Below are 13,430 nucleotides of genomic sequence, written 5' to 3' on the forward strand. Positions count from 1 at the left end.
CTTCCCCCCTCTCTTGTTTCTCCTCCTCCATCCCCGTCTCATCTCCTCCTCCTCCTCAATCCCCGATGAGCACGGCTGAACGCTCTCGGAGTCGTGTGTGTGTGTGTGAGAGAGAGTGTGTGTGTCGTCCACCCTGTTACAACAGCATGAGCTTGTTACTTAGCAGAAATCAGTTGATGTCAAAGAGGCAGAGCATCAGTCTGTGTTTTGATTGGCTGGTTGGATGGATGGAGTTGCTAGCGGATGACGAGGTCCTTGTCCTGCCTTTTGATTGATTGATTGTGTAAGAGTCCAGGCATCCGATGGGTCGACTGGTTGTTTCAGTAAGCGTCCTCCAGGTATTGACGTGTGTGTTGGTGTGTGGTATGGTGTGTGTGTTGGTGTGTGTGGTATGGTGTGTGTGGTATTGTGTGTGTTGGTGTGTGGTATGGTGTGTGTGTTGGTGTGTGGTGGGTTGTGTGGTATGGTGTGTGGTATTGTGTGGTATGGTGTGTGGTATGGTGTGGTATGGTGTGTGGTATGGTGTGTGGTATGGTGTGTGGTATTGTGTGTGTTGGGTGTGTGGTATTGTGTGTGTTGGGTGTGTGGTATGGTGTGTGGTATTGTGTGTGTTGGTGTGTGGTATGGTGTGTGTGTTGGTGTGTGGTATGTGTGGTATGGTGTGTGGTATTGTGTGTGTTGGTGTGTGGTATGGTGTGTGGTATTGTGTGTGTTGGTGTGTGGTATGGTGTGTGGTATTGTGTGTGTTGGTGTGTGGTATGGTGTGTGGTATGGTGTGTGTTGGTGTGTGGTATGGTGTGTGTGTTGGTGTGTGGTATGGTGTGTGGTATTGTGTGTGTTGGTGTGTGGTATGGTGTGTGTGGTATGGTGTGTGGTATTGTGTGTGTTGGTGTGTGGTATGGTGTGTGTGTTGGTGTGTGGTATGGTTAGGGCCGTGCCTGGTTTAACCCTCCAGGGTGGTGATGGTGGTGCTGATGGGGGCAGAGGGACTCATCGAGGGGCTGCTGACTGGAGGCCACTGGGGGTGACACGAGAGAGAGCCTGGAGACGACAGAGAGGGCAGAGAGACAGATAAGTTAGTACAGTAGCCATAGACAGTGACATTTACACGTTAGAAAAGGGGAGGGATTTAAGAGGTTGAACACAACACACAGGAGGGAGGGAGAGAGAGCCCTCAAATATTACAGTCTATAGTCTACAAACATCCAGGTTATAGAGCCAGCCAGCCAGCCAGGCTCCGTAAGAAGCATCTCAAGGTCCTGGAGTGGCCTAACCAGTCTCCAGAACTGAACCCAATTGAACATCTTTGGAGGGAGCTGAATGTCCATATTGCCCAGCGACAGCCCCGAAACCTGAAGGATCTGGAGAAGGTCTGTATGGAAGAGTGGGCCAAAAGCCCTGCTGCAGTGTGTGCAAACCTGGTCAAGAACTACAGGAAACGTATGATCTCTGTAATTGCAAACAAAGGTTTCTGAACCAAATATCAAGTTCTGCTTTTCTGATGTAGCAAATACTTATGTCATGCAATAAAATGCTAATTAATTACTTAAAAATCATACAATGTGATTTTCTGAATTTTTGTTTTAGATTCCCTCTCTCACAGTTGAAGTGTACCTATGATAAAAATGAAAAATGACAGACCTCTACATGCTTTGTAAGTAGGAAAACCTGCTAAATCGGCAGTGTATCAAATACTTGTTCTCCCCACTGTATATGGGGCAGCAGCCTCTAATGTGCAGGGTTACATAACAGGGTGGAAGCCGGCTAGTGATGGCTGTTTAACAGTCTGATAACCTTGAGATAGAAGCTGCTGTCGGGCATTTTTACAAATATTTAAACTGAATTCTTATTTACAATGACGGCCTACACCGGCCAAACCCGGACGATGCTGGGACAATTGTGCGCCGCCCTATGGGACTCCTAATCACAGCCGGTTACGATACAACCTGGAATCGAACCAGAGTGTCTGTAGTGAGGCCTCACTACAGACCGCCGCGACACTCGGGAGACCACTAGGGCAGATGTGCTTCTAGCTCCTAAGCAGCAATAACATCTACTAAATAGGTGTATGTGAACAATAACATCTGTTAAATATGTGACCAATAACATCTGTTAAATATGTGTATGGACCAATAACATCTGTTAAATATGTGACCAATAACATCTGTTAAATATGTGACCAATAACATCTGTTAAATATGTGTATGGACCAATAACATCTGTTAAATATGGACCAATAACATCTGTTAAATATGTGTATGGACCAATAACATCTGTTAAATATGTGACCAATAACATCTGTTAAATATGTGACCAATAACATCTGTTAAATATGTGTATGGACCAATAACATCTGCTAAATATGTGACCAATAACATCTGTTAAATATGTGACCAATACCATCTGTTAAATATGTGTATGGACCAATAACATCTGCTAAATATGTGACCAATAACATCTGTTAAATATGTGACCAATAACATCTTAAATATGTGTATGGACCAATAACATCTGCTAAATATGTGACCAATAACATCTGTTAAATATGTGTATGGACCAATAACATCTGTTAAATATGTGACCAATAACATCTGTTAAATATGTGTATGGACCAATAACATCTGTTAAATATGTGACCAATAACATCTGTTAAATATGTGTATGGACCAATAACATCTGTTAAATATGTGACCAATAACATCTGTTAAATATGTGTATGGACCAATAACATCTGCTAAATATGTGACCAATAACATCTGTTAAATATGTGTATGGACCAATAACATCTGTTAAATATGTGACCAATAACATCTGTTAAATATGTGACCAATAACATCTGCTAAATATGTGACCAATAACATCTGTTAAATATGTGACCAATAACATCTGTTAAATATGTGACCAATAACATCTGTTAAATATGTGACCAATAACATCTGTTAAATATGTGTATGGACCAATAACATCTGTTAAATATGTGACCAATAACATCTGTTAAATATGTGTATGGACCAATAACATCTGTTAAATATGTGACCAATAACATCTGTTAAATATGTGACCAATAACATCTGTTAAATATGTGTATGGACCAATAACATCTGTTAAATATGGACCAATAACATCTGTTAAATATGTGTATGGACCAATAACATCTGTTAAATATGTGACCAATAACATCTGTTAAATATGTGACCAATAACATCTGTTAAATATGTGTATGGACCAATAACATCTGTTAAATATGTGACCAATACCATCTGTTAAATATGTGTATGGACCAATAACATCTGCTAAATATGTGTATGGACCAATAACATCTTTTAAATATGTGTATGGACCAATAACATCTGTTAAATATGTGTATGGACCAATAACATCTGTTAAATATGTGACCAATAACATCTGTTAAATATGTGACCAATAACATCTGTTAAATATGTGTATGGACCAATAACATCTGTTAAATATGTGTATGGACCAATAACATCTGTTAAATATGTGTATGGACCAATAACATCTGTTAAATATGTGTATGGACCAATAACATCTGCTAAATATGTGACCAATAACATCTGTTAAATATGTGTATGGACCAATAACATCTGTTAAATATGTGACCAATAACATCTGCTAAATATGTGACCAATAACATCTGTTAAATATGTGACCAATAACATCTGTTAAATATGTGACCAATAACATCTGTTAAATATGTGACCAATAACATCTGTTAAATATGTGTATGGACCAATAACATCTGTTAAATATGTGACCAATAACATCTGTTAAATATGTGACCAATAACATCTGTTAAATATGTGACCAATAACATCTGTTAAATATGTGTATGGACCAATAACATCTGTTAAATATGTGACCAATAACATCTGTTAAATATGTGTATGGACCAATAACATCTGCTAAATATGTGACCAATAACATCTGTTAAATATGTGACCAATAACATCTGTTAAATATGTGACCAATAACATCTGTTAAATATGTGACCAATAACATCTGTTAAATATGTGTATGGACCAATAACATCTGTTAAATATGTGACCAATAACATCTGTTAAATATGTGTATGGACCAATAACATCTGTTAAATATGTGACCAATAACATCTGTTAAATATGTGACCAATAACATCTGCTAAATATGTGACCAATAACATCTGTTAAATATGTGACCAATAACATCTATTAAATATGTGAATGTGACCAATAACATCTGTTAAATATGTGACCAATAACATCTGCTAAATATGTGTATGGACCAATAACATCTGTTAAATATGTGACCAATAACATCTGTTAAATATGTGTATGGACCAATAACATCTGTTAAATATGTGACCAATAACATCTGTTAAATATGGACCAATAACATCTGTTAAATATGTGTATGGACCAATAACATCTGTTAAATATGTGACCAATAACATCTGTTAAATATGGACCAATAACATCTGTTAAATATGGACCAATAACATCTGTTAAATATGGACCAATAACATCTGTTAAATATGGGACCAATAACATCTGTTAAATATGGACCAATAACATCTGTTAAATATGTGACCAATAACATCTGTTAAATATGTGACCAATAACATCTGTTAAATATGTGACCAATAACATCTGCTAAATATGTGACCAATAACATCTGTTAAATATGTGACCAATAACATCTGCTAAATATGGACCAATAACATCTGTTAAATATGTGTATGGACCAATAACATCTATTAAATATGTGTATGGACCAATAACATCTGTTAAATATGTGACCAATAACATCTGTTAAATATGTGACCAATAACATCTGTTAAATATGTGACCAATAACATCTGCTAAATATGTGTATCGACCAATAACATCTGTTAAATATGTGTATGGACCAATAACATCTGTTAAATATGTGACCAATAACATCTGTTAAATATGTGTATGGACCAATAACATCTGTTAAATATGTGACCAATAACATCTGTTAAATATGTGACCAATAACATCTGTTAAATATGTGACCAATAACATCTGCTAAATATGTGTATGGACCAATAACATCTGTTAAATATGTGACCAATAACATCTGTTAAATATGTGTATGGACCAATAACATCTGTTAAATATGTGTATGGACCAATAACATCTGTTAAATATGTGACCAATAACATCTGTTAAATATGTGTATGGACCAATAACATCTGTTAAATATGTGACCAATAACATCTGCTAAATATGTGACCAATAACATCTGTTAAATATGTGTATGGACCAATAACATCTGTTAAATATGTGACCAATAACATCTGTTAAATATGTGACCAATAACACCTGTTAAATATGTGACCAATAACATCTGTTAAATATGTGACCAATAACACCTGTTAAATATGTGACCAATAACATCTGTTAAATATGTGACCAATAACACCTGTTAAATATGTGACCAATAACACCTGCTAAATATGTGACCAATAACACCTGTTAAATATGTGACCAATAACATCTGTTAAATATGTGACCAATAACATCTGCTAAATATGTGACCAATAACATCTGTTAAATATGTGTATCGACCAATAACATCTGTTAAATATGTGACCAATAACATCTGTTAAATATGTGTATCGACCAATAACATCTATTAAATATGTGACCAATAACATCTGCTAAATATGTGACCAATAACATGTGATTTGATAATCAACAGGATTGTGGAGAGGACTGAGGCTGGGCTGTAATGTGGCCTCCTTCCACTAGAGGGCGAGAAGGGGCCATGAGTGACAGAGAGAACAAAAGAACCAAAACAGACACTGTTGTCGCGAACACCATGGTCTTTCTATAAGCTGACTGAAGGATGTATTAACGTGACTAGAGGACAGTGATTATGCCTCTAGAGTGGAAGAGTCGAACTGAACATCCAGTGGTTAGAGGCAGGGTAGCCTAGTGTTTAGAGGCAGGGTAGCCTAGTGGTTAGAGACAGGGTAGCCTAGTGGTTAGAGGCAGGGTAGCCTAGTGGTTAGAGGCAGGGTAGCTCTAGGCAGGGTAGCCTAGTGGTTAGAGACAGGGTAGCCTAGTGGTTAGAGGCAGGGTAGCCTAGTGGTTAGAGGCAGGGTAGCCTAGTGGTTAGAGGCAGGGTAGCCTAGTGGTTAGAGGCAGGGTAGCCTAGTGGTTAGAGACAGGGTAGCCTAGTGGTTAGAGACAGGGTAGCCTAGTGGTTAGAGGCAGGGTAGCTCTAGGCAGGGTAGCCTAGTGGTTAGAGACAGGGTAGCCTAGTGGTTAGAGGCAGGGTAGCCTAGTGGTTAGAGGCAGGGTAGCCTAGTGGTTAGAGGCAGGGTAGCCTAGTGGTTAGAGGCAGGGTAGCCTAGTGGTTAGAGGCAGGGTAGCCTAGTGGTTAGAGGCAGGGTAGCCTAGTGGTTAGAGGCAGGGTAGCCTAGTGGTTAGAGGCAGGGTAGCTCTAGGCAGGGTAGCCTAGTGGTTAGAGACAGGGTAGCCTAGTGGTTAGAGGCAGGGTAGCCTAGTGGTTAGAGGCAGGGTAGCCTAGTGGTTAGAGGCAGGGTAGCCTAGTGGTTAGAGGCAGGGCAGCCTAGTGGTTAGAGGCAGGGTAGCCTAGTGGTTAGAGGCAGGGTAGCCTAGTGGTTAGAGGCAGGGTAGCCTAGTGGTTAGAGGCAGGGTAGCTCTAGGCAGGGTAGCCTAGTGGTTAGAGGCAGGGAAGCCTAGTGTTTAGAGGCAGGGAAGCCTAGTGTTTAGAGGCAGGGAAGCCTAGTGTTTAGAGGCAGGGAAGCCTAGTGGTTAGAGGCAGGGAAGCCTAGTGGTTAGAGGCAGGGTAGCCTAGTGGTTAGAGGCAGGGTAGCCTAGTGGTTAGAGGCAGGGTAGCCTAGTGGTTAGAGGCAGGGTAGCCTAGTGTTTAGAGCATTGGGCCAGAAACTGAAAGGTTGCTAGATCGAATCCCCGAGCTGACAAAGTAAATATCTGTCGTTCTGCCCCTGAACACGGCAGTTAACCCACTGTTCCTAGGCCAGTTAACCCACTGTTCCTAGGCCAGTTAACCCACTGTTCCTAGGCCAGTTAACCCACTGTTCCTAGGCCGTCATTGTAAATAAGAATTTGTTCTTAACTGACTTTCCTAGATAAATAAAGGTCAAATATACATGTTTAAATGCTTTGCTGTATTCAGTCCATTCAATAAGGAGGGCAGGTTGTACACACACTCTCTCTTTAGTTTGAGAACATCAAACTGAAATGAGAGTTTGGATGAGGGTGTTTGGATGAGGGTGTTTGGATGAGGGTGTTTGGATGAGGGTGTTTGGATGAGGGTGTTTGGATGCAGCAGGTGGATTATAGTTAATGAATTATTTCTGTATAAACGCAGTCAGGCATTTGGCAGTGGCTGTTACATACAGAAACCCAAGCAGAGACCTTACAGAAACCCCAGCCATCTCAGAGAACTTACAGAAACCCCAGCAGAGAACTTACAGAAACCCAAGCAGAGAACTTACAGAAACCCAAGCAGAGAACTTACAGAAACCCAAGCAGAGAACTTACAGAAACCCAAGCAGAGAACTTACAGAAACCCAAGCAGAGAACTTACAGAAACCCAAGCAGAGAACTTACAGAAACCCAAGCAGAGAACTTACAGAAACCCCAGCCATCTCAGAGAACTTACAGAAACCCCAGCCATCTCAGAGAACTTACAGAAACCCCAGCCATCTCAGAGAACTTACAGAAACCCCAGCCATCTCAGAGAACTTACAGAAACCCCAGCAGAGAACTTACAGAAACCCCAGCAGAGAACTTACAGAAACCCCAGCAGAGAACTTACAGAAACCCCAGCAGAGAACTTACAGAAACCCCAGCAGAGAACTTACAGAAACCCAAGCAGAGAACTTACAGAAACCCAAGCAGAGAACTTACAGAAACCCAAGCAGAGAACTTACAGAAACCCAAGCAGAGAACTTACAGAAACCCAAGCAGAGAACCTACAGAAACCCAAGCAGAGAACTTACAGAAACCCAAGCAGAGAACTTACAGAAACCCAAGCAGAGAACTTACAGAAACCCAAGCAGAGAACTTACAGAAACCCAAGCAGAGAACTTACAGAAACCCAAGCAGAGAACTTACAGAAACCCAAGCAGAGAACTTACAGAAACCCAAGCAGAGAACCTACAGAAACCCAAGCAGAGAACTTACAGAAACCCAAGCAGAGAACTTACAGAAACCCAAGCAGAGAACTTACAGAAACCCAAGCAGAGAACTTACAGAAACCCAAGCAGAGAACTTACAGAAACCCAAGCAGAGAACTTACAGAAACCCAAGCAGAGAACTTACAGAAACCCCAGCAGAGAACTTACAGAAACCCCAGCAGAGAACTTACAGAAACCCCAGCAGAGAACTTACAGAAACCCAAGCAGAGAACTTACAGAAACCCAAGCAGAGAACTTACAGAAACCCAAGCAGAGAACTTACAGAAACCCAAGCAGAGAACTTACAGAAACCCAAGCAGAGAACCTACAGAAACCCAAGCAGAGAACTTACAGAAACCCAAGCAGAGAACTTACAGAAACCCAAGCAGAGAACTTACAGAAACCCAAGCAGAGAACTTACAGAAACCCAAGCAGAGAACTTACAGAAACCCAAGCAGAGAACTTACAGAAACCCAAGCAGAGAACTTACAGAAACCCAAGCAGAGAACCTACAGAAACCCAAGCAGAGAACTTACAGAAACCCAAGCAGAGAACTTACAGAAACCCAAGCAGAGAACTTACAGAAACCCAAGCAGAGAACTTACAGAAACCCAAGCAGAGAACTTACAGAAACCCAAGCAGAGAACTTACAGAAACCCAAGCAGAGAACTTACAGAAACCCAAGCAGAGAACTTACAGAAACCCAAGCAGAGAACTTACAGAAACCCAAGCAGAGAACTTACAGAAACCCAAGCAGAGAACTTACAGAAACCCAAGCAGAGAACTTACAAACCCCAGCCATCTTAGAGAACTTACAGAAACCCACGCCATCTCAGAGAACTTACAGAAACCCAAGCCATCTCAGAGAACTTACAGAAACCCAAGCAGAGAACTTACAAACCCCAGCCATCTCAGAGAGCTTACAGAAACCCCAGCCATCTCAGAGAACTTACAAACCCAAGCCATCTCAGAGAGCTTACAGAAACCCCAGCCATCTCAGAGAACTTACAGAAACCCCAGCCATCTCAGAGAGCTTACAGAAACCCCAGCCATCTTAGAGAACTTACAGAAACCCACGCCATCTCAGAGAACTTACAGAAACCCAAGCCATCTCAGAGAACTTACAGAAACCCAAGCAGAGAACTTACAAACCCCAGCCATCTCAGAGAGCTTACAGAAACCCCAGCCATCTCAGAGAACTTACAAACCCAAGCCATCTCAGAGAGCTTACAGAAACCCCAGCCATCTCAGAGAGCTTACAGAAACCCCAGCCATCTCAGAGAGCTTACAGAAACCCCAGCCATCTCAGAGAACTTACAGAAACCCCAGCCATCTCAGAGAACTTACAGAAAACGTCAAAGTGGAAGAACATTTCTAACTTGTATTTTTTATTAAATGGAAAACAACACACTAATATATACTGATGAGATAAGTATTCACCCTCCTGAGTCAATAATACCTGTTGGAATCACCTCTGGCAGCGACCTGGGAGCAGCGATAGAGACTGTTAGGAGTCTCTCTGGGTGAGTCTAAGAGCTGGGAGCAGGCGATAGAGACTGTTAGGAGTCTCTCTGGGTGAGTCTCTAAGAGCTGGGAGCAGGCGATAGAGACTGTTAGGAGTCTCTCTGGGTGAGTCTCTAAGAGCTGTGAGTGTTTCTGGGTGAGTCTCAGAGCTGTGAGTGTTTCTGGGTGAGTCTCTAAGAGCTGTGAGTATTTCTGGGTGAGTCTCTAAGAGCTGTGAGTATTTCTGGGTGAGTCTCTAAGAGCTGGGAGCAGGCGATAGAGACTGTTAGGAGTCTCTCTGGGTGAGTCTCTAAGAGCTGGGAGCAGGCGATAGAGACTGTTAGGAGTCTCTCTGGGTGAGTCTCTAAGAGCTGTGAGTGTTTCTGGGTGAGTCTCAGAGCTGTGAGTATTTCTGGGTGAGTCTCAGAGCTGTGAGTGTTTCTGGGTGAGTCTCTAAGAGCTGTGAGTATTTCTGGGTGAGTCTCTAAGAGCTGTGAGTATTTCTGGGTGAGTCTAAGAGCTGTGAGTGTTTCTGGGTGAGTCTCAGAGCTGTGAGTGTTTCTGGGTGAGTCTCAGAGCTGTGAGTGTTTCTGGGTGAGTCTCAGAGCTGTGAGTGTTTCTGGGTGAGTCTCAGAGCTGTGAGTGTTTCTGGGTGAGTCTCTAAGAGCTGTGAGTCTTTCTGGGTGAGTCTCTAAGAGCTGTGAGTCTTTCTGGGTGAGTCTCTAAGAGCTGTGAGTATTTCTGGGTGAGTCTCAGAGCTGTGAGTATTTCTGGGTGAGTCTCAGAGCTGTGAGTATTTCTGGGTGAGTCTCTAAGAGCTGTGAGTATTTCTGGGTGAGTCTCAGAGCTGTGAGTGTTTCTGGGTGAGTCTCAGAGCTGTGAGTATTTCTGGGTGAGTCTCTAAGAGCTGTGAGTATTTCTGGGTGAGTCTCTAAGAGCTGTGAGTGTTTCTGGGTGAGTCTCAGAGCTGTGAGTATTTCTGGGTGTGTCTCTAAGAGCTGTGAGTGTTTCTGGGTGAGTCTCAGAGCTGTGAGTATTTCTGGGTGAGTCTAAGAGCTGTGAGTATTTCTGGGTGAGTCTCTAAGAGCTGTGAGTATTTCTGGGTGAGTCTCTAAGAGCTGTGAGTATTTCTGGGTGAGTCTCTAAGAGCTGTGAGTGTTTCTGGGTGAGTCTCAGAGCTGTGAGTATTTCTGGGTGAGTCTCAGCTGTGAGTGTTTCTGGGTGAGTCTCTAAGAGCTGTGAGTATTTCTGGGTGAGTCTCTAAGAGCTGTGAGTATTTCTGGGTGAGTCTCTAAGAGCTGTGAGTATTTCTGGGTGAGTCTCTAAGAGCTGTGAGTATTTCTGGGTGAGTCTCTAAGAGCTGTGAGTATTTCTGGGTGAGTCTCTCAGAGCTGTGAGTATTTATGGGTGAGTCTAAGAGCTGTGAGTCTTTCTGGGTGAGTCTCTAAGAGCTGTGAGTATTTCTGGGTGAGTCTCTAAGAGCTGTGAATATTTCTGGGTGAGTCTCTAAGAGCTGTGAGTATTTCTGGGTGAGTCTAAGAGCTGTGAGTATTTCTGGGTGAGTCTCTAAGAGCTGTGAGTATTTATGGGTGAGTCTAAGAGCTGTGAGTCTTTCTGGGTGAGTCTCTAAGAGCTGTGAGTATTTCTGGGTGAGTCTCAGAGCTGTGAGTATTTCTGGGTGAGTCTCAGAGCTGTGAGTATTTCTGGGTGAGTCTCTAAGAGCTGTGAGTATTTCTGGGTGAGTCTCAGAGCTGTGAGTATTTCTGGGTGAGTCTAAGAGCTGTGAGTATTTCTGGGTGAGTCTCAGAGCTGTGAGTATTTCTGGGTGAGTCTCTAAGAGCTGTGAGTATTACTGGGTGAGTCTCAGAGCTGTGAGTATTTCTGGGTGAATCTCTCAGAGTTGTGAGTGTTTCTGGGTGAGTCTCAGAGCTGTGAGTCTTTCTGGGTGAATCTCTCAGAGCTGTGAGTATTTCTGGGTGAGTCTCTAAGAGCTGTGAGTATTTCTGGGTGAGTCTAAGAGCTGCGAGTATTTCTGGGTGATTCTCTAAGAGCTTTACACACATGGATTGTACAAATATTTGCACATTATTCTTTTTAAAATTCTTCAAGTTCTGTCAAGTTGGTTGTTGATCATTGCTAGACAGTCATTTTCTAGTCTTTAGATGTTCAAGCTGATTTAAGTCAAAACTGTAACTCGGCCACTCAGGAACAGTCAATGTCGTCTTGGTAAGCAACTCCAGTGTAGATTTGGCCTTGTGTTTTAGGTTATTGTCCTGCTGAAAGGTGAATTCATCTCCCAGTGTCTGGTGGAAAACAGACTGAACCAGTTTTTCCTCTAGGATTGTGCCTGTGCTTAGCTCCATTCGGTTTATTTTTTATCCTTAACTTCCTAGTCTTTGCCGATGACAAGCATACCCATAGCATGATGCAGCCACCACTACGCTTGAGAATATGAAGAGCGGTACTCAGAGAAGTGTTGGACTGGATTTGTCCCAAACATAAGGCTTTTGTATTCAGGATTCAGGATAGAAAATGTATTGTGTAAATCAGAATTTACAGAAACCCAAAATCAGTGACTATCTAAAGGTCATCCATTTTAAATTCAGGATGTGATAACATATGGATCAAGTCAAGGGCTGTGAATACCTTCTGAAGGCCCTGTGTATGGACCATGGGAAGAATAATGTCCAACTAGTATATGAGATGTGTCTCAATATGTCCACTACAGAGGGTGAATGGAAGAGCTTAAACCAAACACTACCTAACAGAGGGTATTGTCTGGGTCAGTGAAGGTCTACCTTAAAACTTATGTTATATAGCCCATATCATACAGTCTTGTAAGGTCATAAGGTGAACCAGACCTAGTTAAGGAGGGCTGAGGTCAAGTACAGGGGTTATGAACTATTTTACAAGTGCATGAGGGTTCAGAGATGGTTAGAATCCTTGTTCTAGAGAACTTGAATTCCTATTAATTGGGGAATGCGGAACATGGAAAGAATGTGGAACTGAATCTGTGGATAGAACTCCATCTCTTCTTTATTACATCACCAAGAGTTCCAGAATGGAATGTTTCTGGTCCTCCAGAACCGGAGATTCCAGAGTGGAGCCTTACGGGGTGTATCTACTATGGCATACTCTGGATCTGAGCCTTACGGGGTGTATCTACTATGGCATACTCTGGATCTGAGCCTTACGGGGGGTGTATCTACTATGGCATACTCTGGATCTGAGCCTTACGGGGGGTGTATCTACTATGGCATACTCTGGATCTGAGCCTTACGGGGTGTATCTACTATGGCATACTCTGGATCTGAGCCTTACGGGGTGTATCTACTATGGCATACTCTGGATCTGAACCTTACGGGGTGTATCTACTATGGCATACTCTGGATCTGAACCTTACGGGGTGTATCTACTATGGCATACTCTGGATCTGAGCCTTACGGGGTGTATCTACGATGGCATACTCTGGATCTGAGCCTTACGGGGTGTATCTACGATGGCATACTCTGGATCTGAGCCTTACGGGGTGTATCTACGATGGCATACTCTGGATCTGAGCCTTACGGGGTGTATCTACTATGGCATACTCTGGATCTGAGCCTTACGGGGTGTATCTACTATGGCATACTCTGGATCTGAGCCTTACGGGGTGTATCTACTATGGCATACTCTGGATCTGAACCTTACGGGGTGTATCTACTATGGCATACTCTGGATCTGAGCCTTA

The 13,430-nt window shown here is 42.3% G+C and overlaps 1 protein-coding gene across 2 annotated transcripts in view; it reads right to left on the reverse strand.

Annotated features, from left to right (window-relative positions):
• Positions 1-867: 867 nt before the first annotated feature.
• LOC124021560 (casein kinase I-like) overlaps positions 868-13,430 on the reverse strand; it is a 55,922-nt gene continuing 43,359 nt past the window's right edge. For both annotated transcript variants that reach the window (XM_046336699.1, XM_046336700.1), the window contains one exon: positions 868-1,041. In XM_046336699.1, coding sequence (XP_046192655.1) covers positions 991-1,041 — 51 coding nt within the window. In that variant the 3' untranslated portion in view covers positions 868-990. The remainder of the gene's footprint in view (positions 1,042-13,430) is intronic.

The sequence above is a fragment of the Oncorhynchus gorbuscha genome, unplaced genomic scaffold (genome assembly GCF_021184085.1).
Source record: "Oncorhynchus gorbuscha isolate QuinsamMale2020 ecotype Even-year unplaced genomic scaffold, OgorEven_v1.0 Un_scaffold_1129, whole genome shotgun sequence".
Classification (NCBI taxonomy): Eukaryota; Metazoa; Chordata; class Actinopteri; order Salmoniformes; family Salmonidae; genus Oncorhynchus; species Oncorhynchus gorbuscha.